General features: G+C 38.8%; 1 protein-coding gene across 1 annotated transcript in view; it reads left to right on the top strand.

Annotated features, from left to right (window-relative positions):
• The window catches only part of LOC121737428 (dynein axonemal heavy chain 10), a 125,132-nt gene that overhangs the window by 26,645 nt on the left and 79,023 nt on the right, over window positions 1–19,464 (top strand). The window contains exons 21-37 of the mRNA XM_042129106.1: window positions 2,101–2,227; window positions 2,759–3,001; window positions 3,202–3,371; window positions 4,067–4,254; window positions 4,493–4,654; window positions 5,205–5,405; window positions 5,827–6,118; window positions 10,044–10,202; window positions 10,593–10,829; window positions 11,077–11,228; window positions 12,927–13,028; window positions 14,768–14,916; window positions 15,502–15,611; window positions 16,274–16,452; window positions 17,393–17,588; window positions 18,590–18,687; window positions 19,023–19,158. Coding sequence (XP_041985040.1) covers window positions 2,101–2,227; window positions 2,759–3,001; window positions 3,202–3,371; window positions 4,067–4,254; window positions 4,493–4,654; window positions 5,205–5,405; window positions 5,827–6,118; window positions 10,044–10,202; window positions 10,593–10,829; window positions 11,077–11,228; window positions 12,927–13,028; window positions 14,768–14,916; window positions 15,502–15,611; window positions 16,274–16,452; window positions 17,393–17,588; window positions 18,590–18,687; window positions 19,023–19,158 — 2,901 coding nt within the window. The remainder of the gene's footprint in view (window positions 1–2,100; window positions 2,228–2,758; window positions 3,002–3,201; window positions 3,372–4,066; window positions 4,255–4,492; window positions 4,655–5,204; window positions 5,406–5,826; window positions 6,119–10,043; window positions 10,203–10,592; window positions 10,830–11,076; window positions 11,229–12,926; window positions 13,029–14,767; window positions 14,917–15,501; window positions 15,612–16,273; window positions 16,453–17,392; window positions 17,589–18,589; window positions 18,688–19,022; window positions 19,159–19,464) is intronic.

Raw genomic sequence — 19,464 nt, 5'->3', positions numbered from 1 at the left:
GACGCGAAATTAATCACAACAGCTTAGACTTTTTGCTGGCAAATAGGAAGATAAGCTACCTAATCGAAAACAGATCTTTGGAAAGCTACATAAGCTGTATGTTTCCAGTTATAAGCTTTCTTCTCAGCTTTAATACTACTTAATTATTAACTTTTATCATGTCAATTTTTGAAGTGAAAACTTCTTTAGCGGCGTTGAGCACTTTTGTGGGATGGGTAATAACTGTGAAACTCGCGTCAGATTCTCGTGCTGATTGAAAAACCGTAAGACGGTTGGAGAGTAGTGTTGTAACATCGAAATCGATTAATCGAACAATCGATTGTTTTTTTTCGATTGTCGATATTTTTTAATCGATTGTAAAGGTTTCGATTAATTACAAAAATCGATTTTTTAAAAATCGATTTTCATAAAAAATAGGTTAAAAATTTAATCGATTGCAAGGGTTTCGATTAATTAAAAAATCGATTTTTTTAAATCAATTTTCATCAAAAATGGGTTAAATAAAATTGTAACCTGGGTTTCGATTACTTCATTAAAAAATCGATTTTTTAAATATCGATTTTCATAAAAAATGGGTTAAAAATTTTATCGATTGTATCGGTTTCGATTAATTAAAAAAATCGATTTTTAAAAATCGATTTTCATAAAAATGTGTTAAAAAAATAATGCACAACGTTAATAATTAAGTTTTCACTTCTGCCGGCACTCCCGGAGTGCAACCCGTCTTTTTTTTGTACTAGATGACGCCCGCAACATTCTCTCGTTTATCGCGAGGAAACCGTTCATTTTTCCGGAATAAAAAGTACTTATCCTATGTCCTTTCCCGAGACTCAAAGTATATCCATACCAAATTTCATCAAAATTGTTTCAGCGGTTTGGACGTGAAAAGGTAACAGACAGACAGAAACAGTTTCGCATTTATAATATTAGTATGTAAATAATTATATTTTATATCTACTTACTGCACAAAACATGAAACCATAGAAGGTGCGCATTAAGCCAAAGTCATATTCCAAAGCCGCAACAATGTCAGCAAAACTAATTTTGGGAGAAATGCTCTGTGCAATATGTCACATTATATTTCCCGTTCTCACACTGCTCAGTAAATTGCAACATTTTAGTGGACATCGTTCATGCATTTCCCGTATTATGTGTTTGTGTGACTGCAGCTACATGAGAATTGAGATGTTAGAAATACCTTGTTGCAAGGAAATTATTGCTTAGCCTTGCCACGCGAAGGTGAACTCTGAAACACGTTAGAGTAAGTTAGAAATTGACTTGGATGGTGGTGGACCTGTACAGTCGTCGACAAAGTCTTGGTACTATTTGGAAGTTTATCTATATAAAATTCTGTCGTGTTTATGGATAAATTCCATTGAACCGCCGGACCGATGTTTTGAAACTTTGTTACATGCATAATTTGTAGGTTTTAATATCGACCTATATTTATATACAGGGTGTAACAAAAATAAGTGATAATACTTTAGGGTGTGTACGTGTTCCTTGTAGAGAGTTCACTGTGAAAGTAGCAGCGCTGAAAGACGAATTTTTTTTTTCATTTTTGTATGGGCAAGGGCCCGAGCGTCACGAGTTTCCCCATACAAAAGTGATTTTTTTTTTAATCTTTCAGCGCTGCTACTTTCACAGTGAACTCTCTACAAGGAACACGTACACACACACAAAATATTATCACTTATTTTTGTTACACACTGTATATTTCTTACCCGAAATAACGTTGTACCAAACATGAAACAGCGTACAATCGCTATTAATATTGCTCTGAAAGGAGTTAGTGTCATGGAAACGTCTGAAATGATAACCCCTCGCTTGATCGAAATCTCTTCCTATATGGTTCACAAGCATATTCCTACAATATATTATATGACAAGACACCATATTTTGCTGGATCAATAAGAGTGTCATTATAGTAGCCGGCGACCGTACATTACCTAATACACCTCTCGAATATGAACTATCATAGATTGTAATATTAGGGTTGACGTTGCAGTCGGACGTGAGAGTGCACGACCTGACTGTACATTAGCTAACACACCACTCGAATATAAACCATAACACATTGTATTAAGGTTTATATTACAGACGGACGTTACATGGCGGGATCTGACCGTACACAAGCTGGTGCAGGAGTACGGGGTGGAGTTTCAGCCAAACTTCGACAAACACATCTTCCTCGTGATACGCGAAGCGGAACTCATGGAAATATTAGGTTGGTTAGGTTAATATTTGGATAAATGGAAATGAGAAGAGGTTATAGTGCTTGTAAGATATTATCCCAGAATATTATCGAGCCTCTCCCTCTTCCTTTACACTTAATGTGGAGCAGAGTAGAAAGAGTTTATATTACGTGTAAGAGTTTACATATCTTTTTTACTTACCTTCGGCACGAATGGGCCGGTTCGACCGGAGAAATACCACGTTCTCACAGAAAACCGGCGTGAAACAGCGCTAGCGCTGTGTTTCGCTGAGTGAGTGAGTTTACCGGAGGCCCAATTCCCTACCCTATTCCCTGCCCTACTCTCCCTTCCCTTCTCATCCCTACCCTGCCCTATTACCCTATTCCCTCTTAAAAGGCCGGCAACGCACCTGCAGCTCTTCTGATGCTGCGAGTGTCCATGGGCGACGGAAGTTGCTTTCCATCAGGTGACCCGTTTGCTCGTTTGCCCCCTTATTTCATTTAAAAAAAACATCCAGATTGCAATATCTATACAACATTTACTAACACAACTATAATATCTAGGATTCCCAATACCATCCAACATACGTAACGTAGCCATGCAGAAAGCTCGCCTCTACTACGAACACGAAGCCCTGGACCAGGTGATCAGCAAATACCGCGCTAGTGTCGCCTCGCTGAGCCCCTCGGAGACACACCTCATGAAGAAGCATCTGCTGGAGATGGAGAGACACATACTGCCGGGGCTGACCAGGATAACCTGGACGGCGTTGGGGATTATGGACTATATCAGTGATATTAGGAAAGGTAATTATTTGGATGCAATATTCGTTTAAAGAATCTGAAAGATGTTGTCACACACTTCACGGTAGCCTATCGTAAAAGCATAATATGGATGGAAATCTTAGATTTGGACCAATAAATCCAAACACGGACAAAAAACACGAGTCTGATTAATTTTACCTGAAAAATACCTGCGTACCTAAAGATTTTTTTTTTCGGAATAGGTGAAAACTGTCTTCGCACGGTTTACCAACACCTAAAGATGATAGAGAAAGAGATAGAGTCCCTTCTCTCTCAGCTCGAGCAATACGATCTGTTCCCATGTATGAAGCCTGAGGATTACAAGGATCCTGACTCCGGGGAGGCTGATGATACGTGGTTGTATCCTTGCAAGGTAAGACAGAGCAAAGAAAAGAAGAAGAAGAAGAAAACAAAGCAAAGAAAGAGGTAGCTTCCGTTTTTCAACTTAAACATTTTACTTTTTTTTTTTTTTTAATTATGGACGATTCACACCACGTCAGTCTGGCCCCGTGCTAAGTACCTAAAGGACTTGTGTTACAGGTACCAGACAACGGAAATATATTTCATACTTTTATACTATACATATATTTACGATTTTTATTATATCATACACATATTTAATACACATCCAGACCCGGGAACATTGAAAACTTTTTGTTCCGTCGGCGGGATTCGAACCCGCGACCCCCGGCTTGAGCTACCAACGCGCTCACCACTGAGCCACAGAGGTCGACTTATTTCTGTATTAGCGGGAGCTAGTGCTATAAGATTGTAGTGCCGAATCAGCACTGTACTTATGTCATCAGAAGTTATTTAGCTAACGCCTAACACCCATATCTAGCGCACATTACATTCTTAGGATCACCTTTACATTTTTACTAGGATGTCATAGCGGCATCCTCGTCGGCAGTAACCACGCCTGTAAAAAATCCGGCAACTTTGCTATGTATTGTAAAACGTAACTGGTGACGTACCATATGCGTCTTATGTGATCAACACTACATACTAATCAGCACGTAAAGACGTCCTGTTTCAACCCACTTGAGAACTTACCAATGATGCTTCTAGACCTACTTTGTGGAAGTGGAACTTGAACGACTTCAGCGTGTGGGCAAACTGTCCCGCAGCTACGACCGTATCAGCCCCATACTGATGAAGCTGGAGTACCTCATCCTCGGCACCAGCACCGGCAAATCTGACGTCATGACTGCGTACTACTCGTACTGGGAGAGCAGGATATTCAAGACCTTGGTCACGTGAGTTATCCTTCAGTAGACCTTCGAATATAATATGTAACTCCACTACCTAAAGTAAAAAGGAATCTCGTTCAAACTAATAAGCTTTGACATTTTTGAGAATAAAATTTGAAGGTAGATAGAAAACTGACTGTATCGAACATTAAGGCACAAAACTACACCAATGTTGGATAAAATAATTAATAGAATCGAAGTCCTTTCATTGATATAAATTTTTCAAACCGATTTGTTTTTTAAGGCTAACTTTTGAAAACTTGGAGCAGTTCCAAATCATGCTCAGCGAGAAGACTCCCTTGTTTCAAGTGGACGCGATACTAGTAGCACCGGATATCACCATGAGACCAACAGCCTCAGAGATCTGCAACATCCTGGGATATGACATCAAACAGTTTCTGAACAGGTATCATTGGTATTTGGTAAAATAGCCAGCTTTTCTTTATTCTGCGGAAAAATGAACAGGAAGTCTGCAAGTTCTTTACAACAGATAATATCAAGTTTTTTTTATTAATGTTTTGTCGCTTCAATTACATCACTATGGGGTAGATGAAAGCAAATTACGCCAACACTATTTTTCATTTAATTGAGGTGTAATGTAGATCTATCTCTCAAGTGACATGATGCGTTGTGGTTAGTTGTAATTCTGGCCTCGCATCCTGTGATCGAAGCTCGCATCAAAGAAAGCTTTGTAAATTCTGTACTTCTAGTAATGTCATGTTGATATTGTTGTAATAAAACAACAGGTAGCAGACAGACAGACGTCTGTTACCTTTTGTCTGTCTTCATGCCCAGAGACCGCTGAACCGATTTTGTTGAAATTTGGTATGGAGATACTTTGAGACCCGGAAAAGGACAAAGGATATTTCCTATTCCGGAAAATGTACGGTTTCCGTGCGATAAACCAATTTTGGCACAACGGAGTTGCGGGTGTCATGTAGTATAATACATTGTAGATTGACCGCCTTCCCCCGTTGGATGCGTAACACCTGTCTCCCGTGCCCGCCTCAACGGATCGCCGAAGCCACCGGAAACGAGTTCTACGTGTTCTCCTACTTTGAGGACGTGCTGAGGGTCGCCTCCATCAACGACGTTACCATCCTCATACAGGATACCATCTACCGCTTGACGCAGGATATCAACACTTATATTCAAAAGTGAGTGAAATAATATCTATTTAGTTCAGTCTTCAGTAAAGTTGATGAATATATTCACTTAAAGTTTGGTACCTTTTAGTTTTCAGCTCTAAGCTATAGAACATTAAAATAATACATTAAAAAATTTGCGCTGTGTTTCGCCGAGTGAGTGAGTTTACGGAGGCACAATGCCCTACCCTTTTCCGTTCCCTACCCTCTCCTATTCCTTCCCTACCCTCCCCTATTACCCTAGTCCCTACTACTAAGTACTATGTTAAAAAAGTGCGACTATGACTTTCTCAATATTAATTCTCAGCTTCACTCATTGTAGTATTTTTTCTCTACACTTCCTAACATAGGCTATTGCCTATGTAAGGAAGTGTAGACAAAAAAATACGCACTAAGTTTTTGTGATAGATTTTGCTATCCAATATTTTTGTAGATGGCAAAAATACCAACACCTATGGGGATTCGACAAGGCGCTCTCCTGTGAGAAGTTCGTTCAGAAATACGACCAAATCGAGAAGTATGACGAAAAGTTCTTCTTCTTCGAAGATATCATTGCCGATCTGGATGGTCATGTCAAGTTTGTTGACATTGGAGCTGTCAGAGTCAACTTGAGGCCAATTATAAAGCAGGTTCAGGATCATGCGCAGGAGTGGAAGAATACGCTCGGAGAATGTATCGTGACGAAGACTAGACTGAATATGTATGAATTGAAGAATCAGATAGAGGTACTTAAATTATTTTCTAATACTCATTTTCGTATGCGCATAAATTTATTTATCGTGCAGAAACCTCCAATCTCCATAGTAAATCTATTAAAAATTAAAATATAAATAATAGGTACCAAATTTTGTTAGTCTCGCTAAAACTCGAGAACATCTGAAGTTCAGATGTTCTCGAGTTTCTGAACCGATGTTGATAATTTTAGCCTCGCAATATCTGTGCAAGTCCAGGGAAGGTTTATATTTGGCGGGAAGTAATACAGAGTTCACCGGGTCATCTGGTAACAAATTATAATGTCTAAATCGGTTTAGCAGCTTAAAGGGAGGTTAAGACTTAACGCGACTTATTCAAGTAGTAATGCTACTACGAATACATACTTTTTCTCGACGTTTCGGCCGTGTTGCAACGGCCGTGGTCACGAGGGGACTGCAGGAGCGCGACGTCTTCGTTTGCACCGGGCGGTCTGTTCTACGACTACCCTCGAATTGTCCAATATTTGTGTTCCAATACACTGAAAGCCAGTAGGTTCACTGCGACACATAACACTAACTGTAAGTTAAGTTAAGTTAAGTCCCGATTAAAAAGTTTTAATTATAATGCAAACCGAAAGTTTAAAATGTTATCTTAAAGGGAGGTTTTTCCTAAATTAGCAGGTCGATGTCTGTCAGTGCGAATATCGACGTAAATGACATTAAAATAACATTCATATCAGCGTGCCTTGTACAGTGGCGGTTACGACGCTCGCCGCGTCCATGATAGGGCGAAAAAGGAGAAAAAACCTTTTTACTTAGATAAAAAATAGTATAACTAAACATGTATCCGTACATTTCCCTGTAAAATTTTAATAGTAATCGAACTATCCAAATTATTTTTTGATTGAGTCCCTGTAAGTCCCTGTAAGTCCTAAAAAACTCAAAATGTTTTTGAAATCGAGGTTGTTTCGGATTTTTTTTATCGAGTAAAGTTATCTGTATTGTGTTTCTAACCATAAAAGTCACTAGTTAAGAGGATACACCAGGGGCTAGAGAAATGAAAAAAAAGTACGTGAAATATCTATAGCTGTCTCCCTTACCTCAAGCCTATACCGCAGAACGCGATAGAGACAACTGCAAAAAATCCAGAAAATCAACGATTCGTTGTCCCCTGATTCCTTCTCCAAAACTTAACCGATTTAAGTACTTTTTTCATTAAACATTTAAAGAAGGCTTGAGCTGTGTTCCTATGTTTTGCTTTTTTTGTATAATCTAGCCAAATCTGTTGTCTGGACGTTTGAACACAGTGGAAAATCTGGCAATTTTTTTGGGTTTTTGAACGTTCATATCTTTTTCAATAATTAAATTATGAAAAAAAAGAAAACATAGGGACATTGTATTAGTGGCCGTAGATATTCAGGAAAAAAATTATAACTCTACTAGTATTATCCAGGGAGGAAACCGGGGACAACGTTTGTATGGGAAAAAGGGCGGTGTGGACTCCTCTTAAAAGATGTATCTATACATGTATATGTCGCAGGGAAAAGAAGATATCAGAGATATCCCGAAATCCCTAGGGATATCACGAAATCGCGGTAGATACCGAATATTCTTGTTTCTTACGTCTTCTTACTAAACAAATCTAGTGATATGTCATTTCACTAAACTAAATCTAGTGAAATGTCAGAAAAGCTGATACCGCCGAAAAAAAATCGAGCTACGCATTTCTCTCGCTCGCTCTAATACACACAAGGGCACTAGTGGGAGTGAAACAAATGCGTCGCTCGAGCTGGCGCGGCTCGTGTGATTTTAGTCGTTAAATTATTACGTGTACGTTAAGTTTGAATGCGATTTTCTAAATATCACCTTTTACGACTCTCAAATTTCAAAATTTTTTAATATTTTCCAGACTTACGCGCATGTTACTTGCATGGTTCGATAGCCTGTTAAATGTATATTATGGGGATATTAATAACTCAATACCGATAATAAGATCCCTTCACGCTGATAATGCCCCATTCGCGTTAAGAGGGCCACTAACGCAAAAAATCGTCCTTCTCTCTTCACACTCACGCCCGTCTTTCATATGCCAGGTGAAAAAGGACGACGCGGATCATTTAAATAAAAAGAAAATTATTTTTTTCCTAATAACTCGATAAATATGTAACATTTAAAAAATCTGCTAGGTCAGTTCCTCAATGATAGAATTTTATACAATGTGTTAAAATATTAACTTAGTTTAATGCACGGTTATGGCAATATATGAAAAATTCGTGAAAATTAGATGCATCTTTGTGATCGAGAAAATTTTAAGATATCGTGTTTTTGCTAGGTCTGATTCTCGGAAATATAATCTAGTATCTATGTCTACAAAATGAAACAATTCGGGGCTTATTTTCAAGTATAAAAATGAATTATAAAATCGTCAATTTAGGGTTAGTCGCCCCCATAAGATAGTGATAGGGTATTAGAGCGAGCGAGAGAAATGCGTAGCTCGATTTTTATTCGGCGGTATCCGCTTTTCTGATATTTCACTAGATTTAGTTTAGTGAAATGACATATTACTAGATTTGTTTAGTAAGAAGACGTAAGAAACAAGAATATTCGGTATCTACCGCGATTTCGGGATATCCCTGATATCTTCTTTTCCCTGCGACATATATATTTTTCAGTTTTTTTGTTAATGACGCTTTCTTTAAAAATTACTCATTCTAGAAACGTGAATTTGGAATAACCTACCCTTAAGCTAAAACAGGTGACAGGAAACACTTTCGCATTTATAAAATCACTAGGATTATATTACCTACGTTTTCCTGAAAATTAGGTAATTTATGCTAAGTAAGTTTTACGACGTCCACGTGTATAATATGACTAATCTTATTATCCTGGAAATGTAGCGTCCATTAAAATTGTCCTTTTAACGCGCAGAGCATTAGCACACAGAGAATTTAAAGTGAAACATCCAGGTGGAAACGAATGTGAAATTGAATTAAGTCTACTTTGTTTTAATTTGCTGTACCATTTCAGTAGGAAATTACACACGTTTCTTGGAGTATATCCATAATCAGAAAGTATTATGTAAAGTAGTATGTACTATACAGGGTGTAACAAAAACAAGTGATAATACTTTAGGGTGTGTACGTGTTCCCTGTAGAGATTTCACTGTGAAAGTAGCAGCGCTGAAAGACCAAAAATTTTTTTCACTTTTGTATGGGCAAGGGCCCGAGCGTTACGAGTTTCCCCATACAAAAGTGAAAAAAAAAGTAGTATTTCAGCGCTGCTACTTTCACAGTGAACTCTCTACGAGTTTCCCCATACAAAAGTGAAAAAACATTTTTCGTCTTTCAGCGCTGCTACTTTCACAGTGAACTCTCTGCAAGGAAGACGTACACACCCTAAAGTATTATCACTTAGTCTTGTTACACCCTTTATATCTTAATACAAAATATCTGTCAGGTGGCATCTTGTCAAAAGAACATTATTTATGACGATAGTTTAATTTTTGGTTACTTTGGTGGATCGAGAAATTAACGGAGCAAGTGTACAAGCCCGGGTTCAAACAATTGATGGAGAGAGAAGCACAATGATATTATTATTGGTCGGCGATCCGATGTTGACATTTTATTGACAGGTGTTTTACTTTATTGATAGGATAGCGCATGCGTCGATTGCCACCTCCAGTTTCGCCAAGTATTAAATAGTGACCAATACCAATCCATATCCATACTTCCATACTAATATTATAAAGTGTGTCTGTCCATCTGTCTGTTACCTCTTCACGCTGAAATTTAGCATGGAGATACCTTGAGTCCCGGGAAAGGACATAGGATAGTTTTTATCCCGGAAAATGTACGGCTCCGGCACGATAAACAAATTTTGGCGCAACGGAGTTGCAGGCATCCTCTAGTATACAGGACCAACAGTTAACCAAAGTTTAACTCCTCAACATTATCCCCAGTCCCTCCACAACACCATCAACATGAACATCAAGGGTCTGGAAGACTTCAAGCTGGTGATGGCCAGCATCACCCAGGTCCAGGCGATGACGGTCACCGCCGAGGTGCGGTACAGGGCCATGCAGGAGGTCTTCCATATGCTGAGGAAACATGATATCAAGGTGAGGGCGGTAACACGAAGAAGTTAAGTATAGGCTTCTCGTTCTATGGAAAGGCTATGGAAGTAGGTGGCAAGTTAATTTCAGCGAATTTGAGGATGTGAAGAAAACGTTTTGATAAAACTTGTTCTTCAGAAAATGCTAAACTGTTTAGAAGTATGTTTTGTTTTGAGGGAGAAAATCTTTAAAAACAAATCTTTAACTCTTATAACCTTTCAGTGGCTCTCAATTGTCTCAATGCCGTAGGAAATTTGAGATCGCATAATATTATTCACTATGTTCAACCCATATCGGTTGGTTTACGTCAAGCTCCGCCGGCAGTTCCCGATTTTCATAATCTGACCAAATAACGTGCCAATTTCTCTCATAATACAAATCTTATTACTGTTATAGGTCACAGACGAAGACATAACATTCGCCGGGGCTCTAGAGAAGTCTTGGGGCCGTCTCTATCAGACAGCGCTATTCCGAAGTGAGACCCTAGAGCAGACCAAAGAGAAGTTCTCCAAGATGAATGTGACAGAAATTGCAAACTTCCTCAGAGAGCTGGATGAGTTTGTAGAGAAATTCGATGTGGAGGGACCGGCTACTGTTGGTGATGATCTGGACAGAGGAGTAGTGCTGATGGAGGTAAAATGAGATTTGCATTTTAAGATAAGCAAAATTGCCGCACCACCCTTTTCTCGAAAAAAATCGGAGTTCAGGCCATTTTCGGGTCCCCTTTTAGTTCGTTTTAGACGAAACTAGATTTAAGTGTTATGCAAGAGTCAAGACACATAAGGGACGATTTTCGGGAGAGTTTAGAAAGAATTTTGAAAATAACTGCTTTGTTTCCTTCTCATTTAAAATAATTCTAAACAAAATCTAATATTACCAGGAATACGGAAAACTGTTTTATGAATTCGAATCGCGCAAGAAAGTGTTGCAAGCCGCGGAGCAGCTTTTTGACAATGCTTTGGCCGACTTCTCGAACTTCAACCGAGCGAAGGCGGACTATCAGGCGATGGAAAAATTGTACAAGATATACAGGTAAACTTTGCACGCATGGATTAATTGGTGTCTTAGAATAAGAAACAGACAAGCAGCATGTACCTAAATTCAATACGAGTAATTGACCAGACCTTTAAAATTTTCAAAAATTATACTAACGTCTACTTATTTTATTAAGACTAGAGATCGCCCAATAGTCGAAATTCGACCATTGGGCGATCTCTAGTCTTAATTTCAATGACATTAGGACTACTACCTATATTTTGTAAAAAAATATTGACTTTATCATATTTTTTTCAACTTTTGTCTCTGGGTCCTGGGACTCAGCTGATCTCAGACTGGTCATGTAAGCATTGTCTAATAGTATCTAAGATTCAATAAAAAAAACTTTAAATTTCCAATTTGTCACCTTGTTGTCAACACTTTAACATAAAATATAAAAGAGCATAATTCGTATGTATTGGCTTGTCACTCAAAAATCTGTAATTTTTCTTAGTGTGTGTGTTGTAGAGTGTGTAATGTTTTATTTGTTAAAAAAATTATGATAAAAGCATAATTTCAAAATAATATTAGCTCGATGCACTCCTTCACCACATAAACTATAACTATGCAAAATTTCATTCAACTACGTTTCCCCATTTTTCGTCAAAAGGGATACAAAGTTTTTGGCTCACGATATATATATGTCGCAGCCGACTGGTTTAAATAGCCGTTAATCAAACAGCTAGCCCTTTGACTGAACAACGCCATTCAATCACACGGCTATACGTCGTTTAGCCGACTTGTTGACTACAACGTTCAACACTACAGCTAGACGACGCTTAGCCAACTGGTTTTTTTTTTTGTTTTGGCGGGGGGCTGCGCCCCCCGAGCCCCCCTTTTACTTGACGGCGGTCGCCGGCTGCTGCCGCAGCACGCTCGCTGCGCTCGCTCGGCTCCCTCTGTATTTGTGGTCTAAGTTCTAACCTAACCTAACCAACTTTTGGACTTTCTGGATTGTGTTTGTTTTTGTTTTGACGGGGGGCTGTGCCCCCCGAACCCCCCTTTCGGGGGAGACTGCGTCCATCCAATTCATAATCCCGTAATTTCTCCTCGAATATTTGGTGAAATTTTAATTCACTCGTATGTGCCTCCACAATTTTTGTCTCTTTAATCACACTTGTAACTTTTATTAACTACTTTCTTTCCGAAAAACAACCACAAACACCAACAAACACCTGCTAGTTGACGCCATATTGTAAATAAAACGCACCTAGCGCCGCAGCGGTGCGCGCTGAACTACTTCAATTAGACGGCGGCTTTTGAATCAGCTGTAGTGTTGAACGTTTTGAGCGACTAAAATATTCAATATAAAAGCTAGACGTGTGATTGATGTTCGATGGCGTTGTTCAGTCAAAGGGCTATGTTTGATTGAACGGCTATTTAAACCAGTCGGCTACGACATATATATAGATATTAGATACCAGTCTAGATATTCCTTGATCGTTAGTTAGTTGGATAGCTAAGACATCATATTTTTAAAAATGTAAGACTATTGACACACTGAAGCCGCCGTTTTATAGCACAACCCTGGTAGCAAAACTGTTGGCCTGATTTTTGGTGAGAAACTTTGGTTCAATCTGTATCTCTGCTCGCTCTGCAAAGACCATACTTTAAAGATACTGTTTTGTACACTGTCTATAAAGTTTGATATAGGAATTTTTATAAAGGAATACTTAAATCAATTTACGTTTCCAGGGCGCAGAGGAACGCAAGGGAGGCGTGGGCGCGCACGCTGTGGGTGAACCTCAACGCGCAGCAGCTCGTCGACGGTATTGAACAGTTCTTGAAGGAGTTTAGGTACATTTTAAATATTTTTCACTTAGATTAAATACATACTCTTCGAGTCAAAAAGTGGCAAGAAACGGTGCCAGACCGCGACAACGTGGCGCAAACTCGTGATGGAGGCCAGTATCGAATGAGAATGCCGCGTCCTGCTCTAACAACGTCGTTTCACGTTTGTTAGAGTAGGACGTGGCATTCTCGTACGATTGTTTGAGTTTCAAAACGGTTTCGTGGTACGGCCCAAGGATCCACTTTGGGTCGCTTAGTCGGAGGTAGTTCGATACCTCTTTTCCACAACTTCGTTGCTGTAATATTGGTATAATATGGTGCGGGAATCATACATTTTTCCGGCCTATAAAATTATAACATGTTTTGTAGGTATATTGTCTTTAAGGACTCAAATTTAACTTCATCGAAATCCGTTTGGAATTCAAAACAATTACCTGAGGTAGGTACTGGTCTGACAGGTTGATCGCTTGTAATAAAGCTTTGTAAAGTATAAATTAGCAGGGAATAGGGATGTTTATCGCAACATGCGGATTGCAAATGACTTTCCGACTGGCGAAATGGACTCCAATTGCGGTTGTGGTCGGGCGCCTAATTATGCGCCTATACAAAGTAAAAGTAGCTGCAAATTCATTGCCCCGAAATTCGTTTATCGTGTAGAAAACGTTAAATGATTTTTTTGGAGACAAAAACTATTGTAGCACTGCGTAATATAATACTAGCTGTTTGACCGAGCTTTGCTCGGTATTCGATAAAACACGAATAAAATGACATTTTCTAAAAATGATTCCTAGCTAAATCGATTTATCGCCCCCGAAACCCCCTATATACTAAATTTCATGAAAATCGTTGGAGCCGTATATATATATATATATATATATATATATATATATATATATATATATATATATATATATATATATATATATATATACAAGAATTGCTCGTTTAAAGATGTAAGATAAGATAAGTATTCAAAATAACTTAGCTCATCAAGCCCCACAAGTTCACCGGTGAGCGAGACACAATAGCATAACAATAGATTTCCATGATCAAAGGATTAAATCACGAAATGAAAAAAATGTTCCATGTCAGGGTTTATAGTGTCTACATAGCAAGTTTTATCCAAATCGGTTCAGCAATTTTCGCGTAAAGATGTAACAGACAAACTTACAGAAAGGCGTACACATTTTCACTTTTTAAAGTACGTATGGATAAATTTTAATCAAGTTTTTTTTATGAATACGAGAAACAGAAATGTAAGGGATGTTTTTAAATTTTCCTCTGTACAATTGCCTTTTTATTCCATCTTGTATCGTCGACAAATCTGAACTGGTTGTGTTCGTTTGTAATCCTACACAAAACGGACTTTTGAGATGGCGCAAAAGTATTAAAAGATAAGATTATTCCAACTTCAACTTGTTCTGATGTTTTCGTACAATTGAGCTCAAATAAGTGGTTTTCTGTGTTTGGCAGTGTAGAGGCTCTTTTAAATTTTAATTTTATAAAATACTTTATTTTGTTGTAAAACAAAATCATTATAATAATTATTATAACGTAAATTTGAATAAAGCACGGATTTAAACAATTAAAGGAGTCATCCATTTTAAATACATTATACATGCACAGATAAAAAAAATGACGGGGCTAGGATATCGTATTAAAAAATTTAAAATGTCATATTTCATTTAATTTTAAGCATAAAAAACTTGTAAAAAGAATGAAAAGCTATGAACCTTTATTTCAAGAAAACTCCCAAAAGCCATCCGCCTGATACCGACGGGTGTGACCTTGGAGACGAAGATGAAGCAGTTCAAGAGCGTGGTGCCGCTGATGGTGATGCTGAAGAATGAGGCCATGCGCGAGAGACACTGGCAGAAGCTGCAGGCTAAAACTGGTAAGAGATAGTGATAAAAGTGACGTGGTGTCGTTTTTTTATGAAATAAGGGGGCAAACGAGCAAACGGGTCACCTGATGGAAAGCAACTTCCGTCGCCCATGGACATTCGCAGCATCAGAAGAGCTGCAGGTGCGTTGCCGGCCTTTTAAGAGGGAATAGGGTAATAGGGGAGGGTAGGGATGGGAAGGGAAGGGAATAGGGGAGGGTAGGGAAGGGAATAGGGTAGGAGATTGGGCCTCCGGTAAACTCACTCACTCGGCGAAACACAGCGCAAGCGCTGTTTCACGCCGGTTTTCTGTGAGAACGTGGTATTTCTCCGGTCGAGCCGGCCCATCCGTGCCGAAGCATGGCTCTCCCACGTATATGCTACGTAAATGCTGCTATTTGTCGTGCATAGTTTGAGAATCAACGCAATGGTCTCCGTCTTCGCCCCGTCGCCGTTGTTCTCTTATCTACCTATGTTTCTGTGATGCGCATCGCGCGCAAGAAACCATAAAATGCGTATATTTCCCTTCCACTCGTCAACACCAAAGACACCTTAAAATCCTTAAAGTGATGTTTCTACCTATATTGTTACGATCAGGTATCGAGTTCGACATGTCTCCTGACCGGTTCACGCTGGAGAACATGTTCGCGATGGAGCTGCACAAACACCAGGACGTCGCCTTGGAGATTGTCAATCACGCCATAAAGGTGAGCTAGATATTGACATGATTGCCGGAGCCTTTATAGGCGGCTCTACACGTTGGGTGATAGATGATTGACAAAGCTGTTTTATGCTAAGTATAACTCACATACGGTTTTGCTCGATAGTTTTACTCCAAATCGAGCAATTAACCACCGTGTGGACCGTAAAACTGACAGCTCGAAGGGTTGCTACGAGCCGGCTCGATGGAATTAAATACGTCAAATATGTCATTTCCTTCGCATCGGAGTAAAACTATCGAGCAAAACCGTATGTGAGTACTTAGCATAAAGTAAGCGCAATCAGCATTGATCATGAGTCAAGTCATCTCTTGTATTGAATAACAGCTCTTCATGTTTTTAATCATTAGTACTTATAGCTCCTATTGCTCCTTCGTCGTCTAACGTGGAGATTAAAGTCTTTACAATAAAATAAATGTTCACTTGCGCTAATCTGGGCTATGTCAATCATTTGTCAATAATTAATATTAGCTTGACTTTTCTTTCGTATATTTGAGAAACGACCAACAATTTACTTGAACCCAAACTGCGCGAATTTCTTGTGTTTTGATTGTCCTTGATCATTTTTATTCCTTACTCAAGCTCTAGCTTAGCAACTCTAGCTTTCTTAATACCACCACTTTACTTAACACTCGTATTCTTCCACACAGGAGTTGTCCATCGAGCGGTCCGTCAAGGGAATCCAGGAGGCGTGGTCGTCGGTCACATTCAGTGTGACACGACACCGACCGCGCGGGGAAGACCGAGGGTACACGCTCAACCAGTGCGACGATATCGTCATGAAGTTGGATGATGATGCCATGACGCTGCAGAGCATGGCCGCTTCACAGTATGTTTTACATTTTAGTAGTAACTAGAATAACAATATGCTGTAAAAATAGGCCTTACGATAGCCTGAAGCTAGAACTCGCTACTGCTGTGGAGGTATTATTATTTTACCTTTATAAGGCCCGATTCGACCAAACTTGAAGTTACAGGAGTATAACTATCATGAGAATAATTTTACTTTTTTAATTTACTCTAGGGTATTATCGTTTGCATTTTACCAAGTTACTCAAAGAGTATGATATAATGTCAATTATAGTTCACAATGACACCGACCGTGACAGTTGAACCCTGTTGTGCAACTATTCTCAGTTTAATATTTACTCCACCAAAATAGCCCGTGTAAATATTTACTCCCGTGTAATTACCTCATTCTTGGATTAGAAGTTGGAAAAACGCAAAACCAGCTTACTCTTAGATTAGGAGACAGTTATACTCGAGTAAAATTTTACTCCAGTTTGGTCGAATCCGCCCTAAGAATAATAAGAATTATCTACTTCTCATAATGTCTAACGTTCACTCGGCGTAACTTGGCGGTAGCGGTCATTGACTCCCAGTCAAAAACTTGTCATTTTCCATACAAAGCCGCAATTGACAACATCTGACACCTTATTGTCAATCGCGGTTTATATAGAAAATGACAAGTTTTTTACTTTTGACAAGTAGTCAATGACCGCTACCGCCCAGTTACGCCGCGCCGAGTGGACCTTAGATAGACGTAGCTTAGGCCTACTTAGCCTATTTAGTTCTTAAGCCTTCTTTAGACATAACGTTAAAATCTGACGATAATGATAAGTTCTTAAAGATTTTAGATATACCATAAGTCCATAACCCTAAATTTTTCAATACTATTATACCTACTTATTATTTTGATCTTAAAATTTGTGATTATTTTGTGTCCCAAACTTTTACGAAATGATGAAGATTCAGCTCTTCTTCGCCAGGTTCATTGGCCCATTCCTCTCCGTGGTGCAGACCTGGGAACGGAAGCTGTCCCTCATCTCAGAGGTGATAGAGGAGTGGCTGATGACGCAGCGCAAGTGGCTGTACCTGGAGGGAATATTCGTTGGTGGAGACATCCGGACACAGCTCCCGGAGGAAGCGAAGAAGTTTGATGATATCGACAGGTCGTATAGAAAGGTCAGTAGCGCAGAAGATCTTAAAAATGTCGAAAAGATTTGGACACAAGAAATGCAAAAGAGATATTTATACTGCGTTTGTTATGTAGTTCAGCAAAGTTTAATTAAGGTGACGCCGCGTTAAAGTAAAAAATTGTTTTGGATATGTTTTAGATCTAGATTTTAGATTCATTGAGATCTAGATTTTAGATCTATGAGAGGCTGGGCCGGCCTCTCATAGAATACAAGAAATGGAACAGCAAGAAATGGTAATGGCGTAAGCGGAAATGGTTTTTGTCGCGTAATATAAAAACCATAAATATATTTCATATAAGCTATGGGCAAATTATAGTGTATGCTTGAACTAATCTATGTACAAATTTTGGAAGCTTAAAATTATGAATACTGACAATGAACTTTAATTTCTTAGCTTTAGTCATTGTTGAGAAAAATCGATATCGATGCAGCTAAATTAATAAGGCGTCACCTTAAACTGGAGGTTCTGACTGGAGTAGGGCTGGATTTTAGCTATTTTAATTCGAAATAGAAACCGCTCCAAAAATATTATTACTAACCTCAAACTAAGTTAGTAGTTTGCTCCACCACGCTCAACCAGAATGCATTTGACAGTTTATGAAAATACAATTTTGTGGTTTCAGGCTAGTGGCACACAAGTTTTCCGTATTCGGTTTCCTAATGAAGAAAATTACGAATTGGAATTCCGTGAGACTAGTGCAAACGTTCGTTTTTTTCGAGCGCAAACGCGCAGGCTTGCACGAAACGTACGCGCGGAATTCGTTTCGTTCGGAAAAAGCAAACGTGTGCACCAGTAAATGTATTTTCTACTGATTCCATGCATTCGAATTTCCGACATCTTAAAGCGAATTCGGAAATCGAATACGGACAAACCTGTGTGCGGCCAGCCTTATTAAACTAGTCTTAGCACTGTAGCATCAAAATCAAAATTCTAAAGTTTATGCCTAGTTGCAGTAATCAAAACTAAAGCCGGCGAGATTGTTTCAGATAATGGTAGATACGGCGAAGAGATTGAACGTCGTCGACTGCTGCTCCATCAGCGGCAGGCTTGATGAGTTCATACATTTGGGAAATGGACTTCAGAAGTGAGTTGGTGAAATCAGATTTAACTAATGATATTCATAAGTTACTTTAGATCTTTTTAGTTAAAATGCATCGGCTAATCTGCATAGTAATATTGTTTCAATTTGTAAAAATGAAGATAGTTAAAAAGATTAGCCAAGTGCCAACTGTTGGACGTAGGCAAAATGTTAGCATCAGCAGATTTTTCTATTACTTAGCCTCTTATTCAACTTATTAAATAAAATATAAATACTGAATATTTTAAATATTCAATATTTATATTTTAGTATACCTTGATATTTACCCAATGTTATTGTTAGGTATCAGAACATTTTCATTATATGTCCTTCTCAAACAGATGTCAGAAGGGTCTGTATGATTACCTGGACACAAAGCGTCGCATCTTTCCCCGATTCTTCTTCATATCCACGGATGAGTTGCTGTCTATACTCGGCAGTGGGGAACCTTCGTGTGTCCAGGAGCATATGATTAAGGTATTATTAATTTCTTGCCCCGCTAGTTATAATTTTTTGCAAGATGTTCCCTTTCCCGTTTAAAGTATGGGCCACTATGGTTGTTTTATTCTCAGTTGTGATAATACCATAAAGTAAATATACCTAGCGGAATAGAGAAACAAAGGCGTAGCAAGAGAGATATCACTATCAGTAACACTGCGTCATGCGTGGTAAAAAGAGACGTGTGATACATGACACTGCTGTCATGTATCACACGTCTCTTTTTACCACGCAGTGAAAAAAAAAGAGTGCTGCCACTTTTGTTTGACGTCCAGTCGGCACGTG

This window comes from Aricia agestis, chromosome 20 (genome assembly GCF_905147365.1).
Source record: "Aricia agestis chromosome 20, ilAriAges1.1, whole genome shotgun sequence".
In the NCBI taxonomy this organism is placed as follows: Eukaryota; Metazoa; Arthropoda; class Insecta; order Lepidoptera; family Lycaenidae; genus Aricia; species Aricia agestis.
The sequence above is the reverse complement of the archived record's forward strand: the minus strand, read 5'-3'. Positions and strand labels throughout refer to the sequence as shown.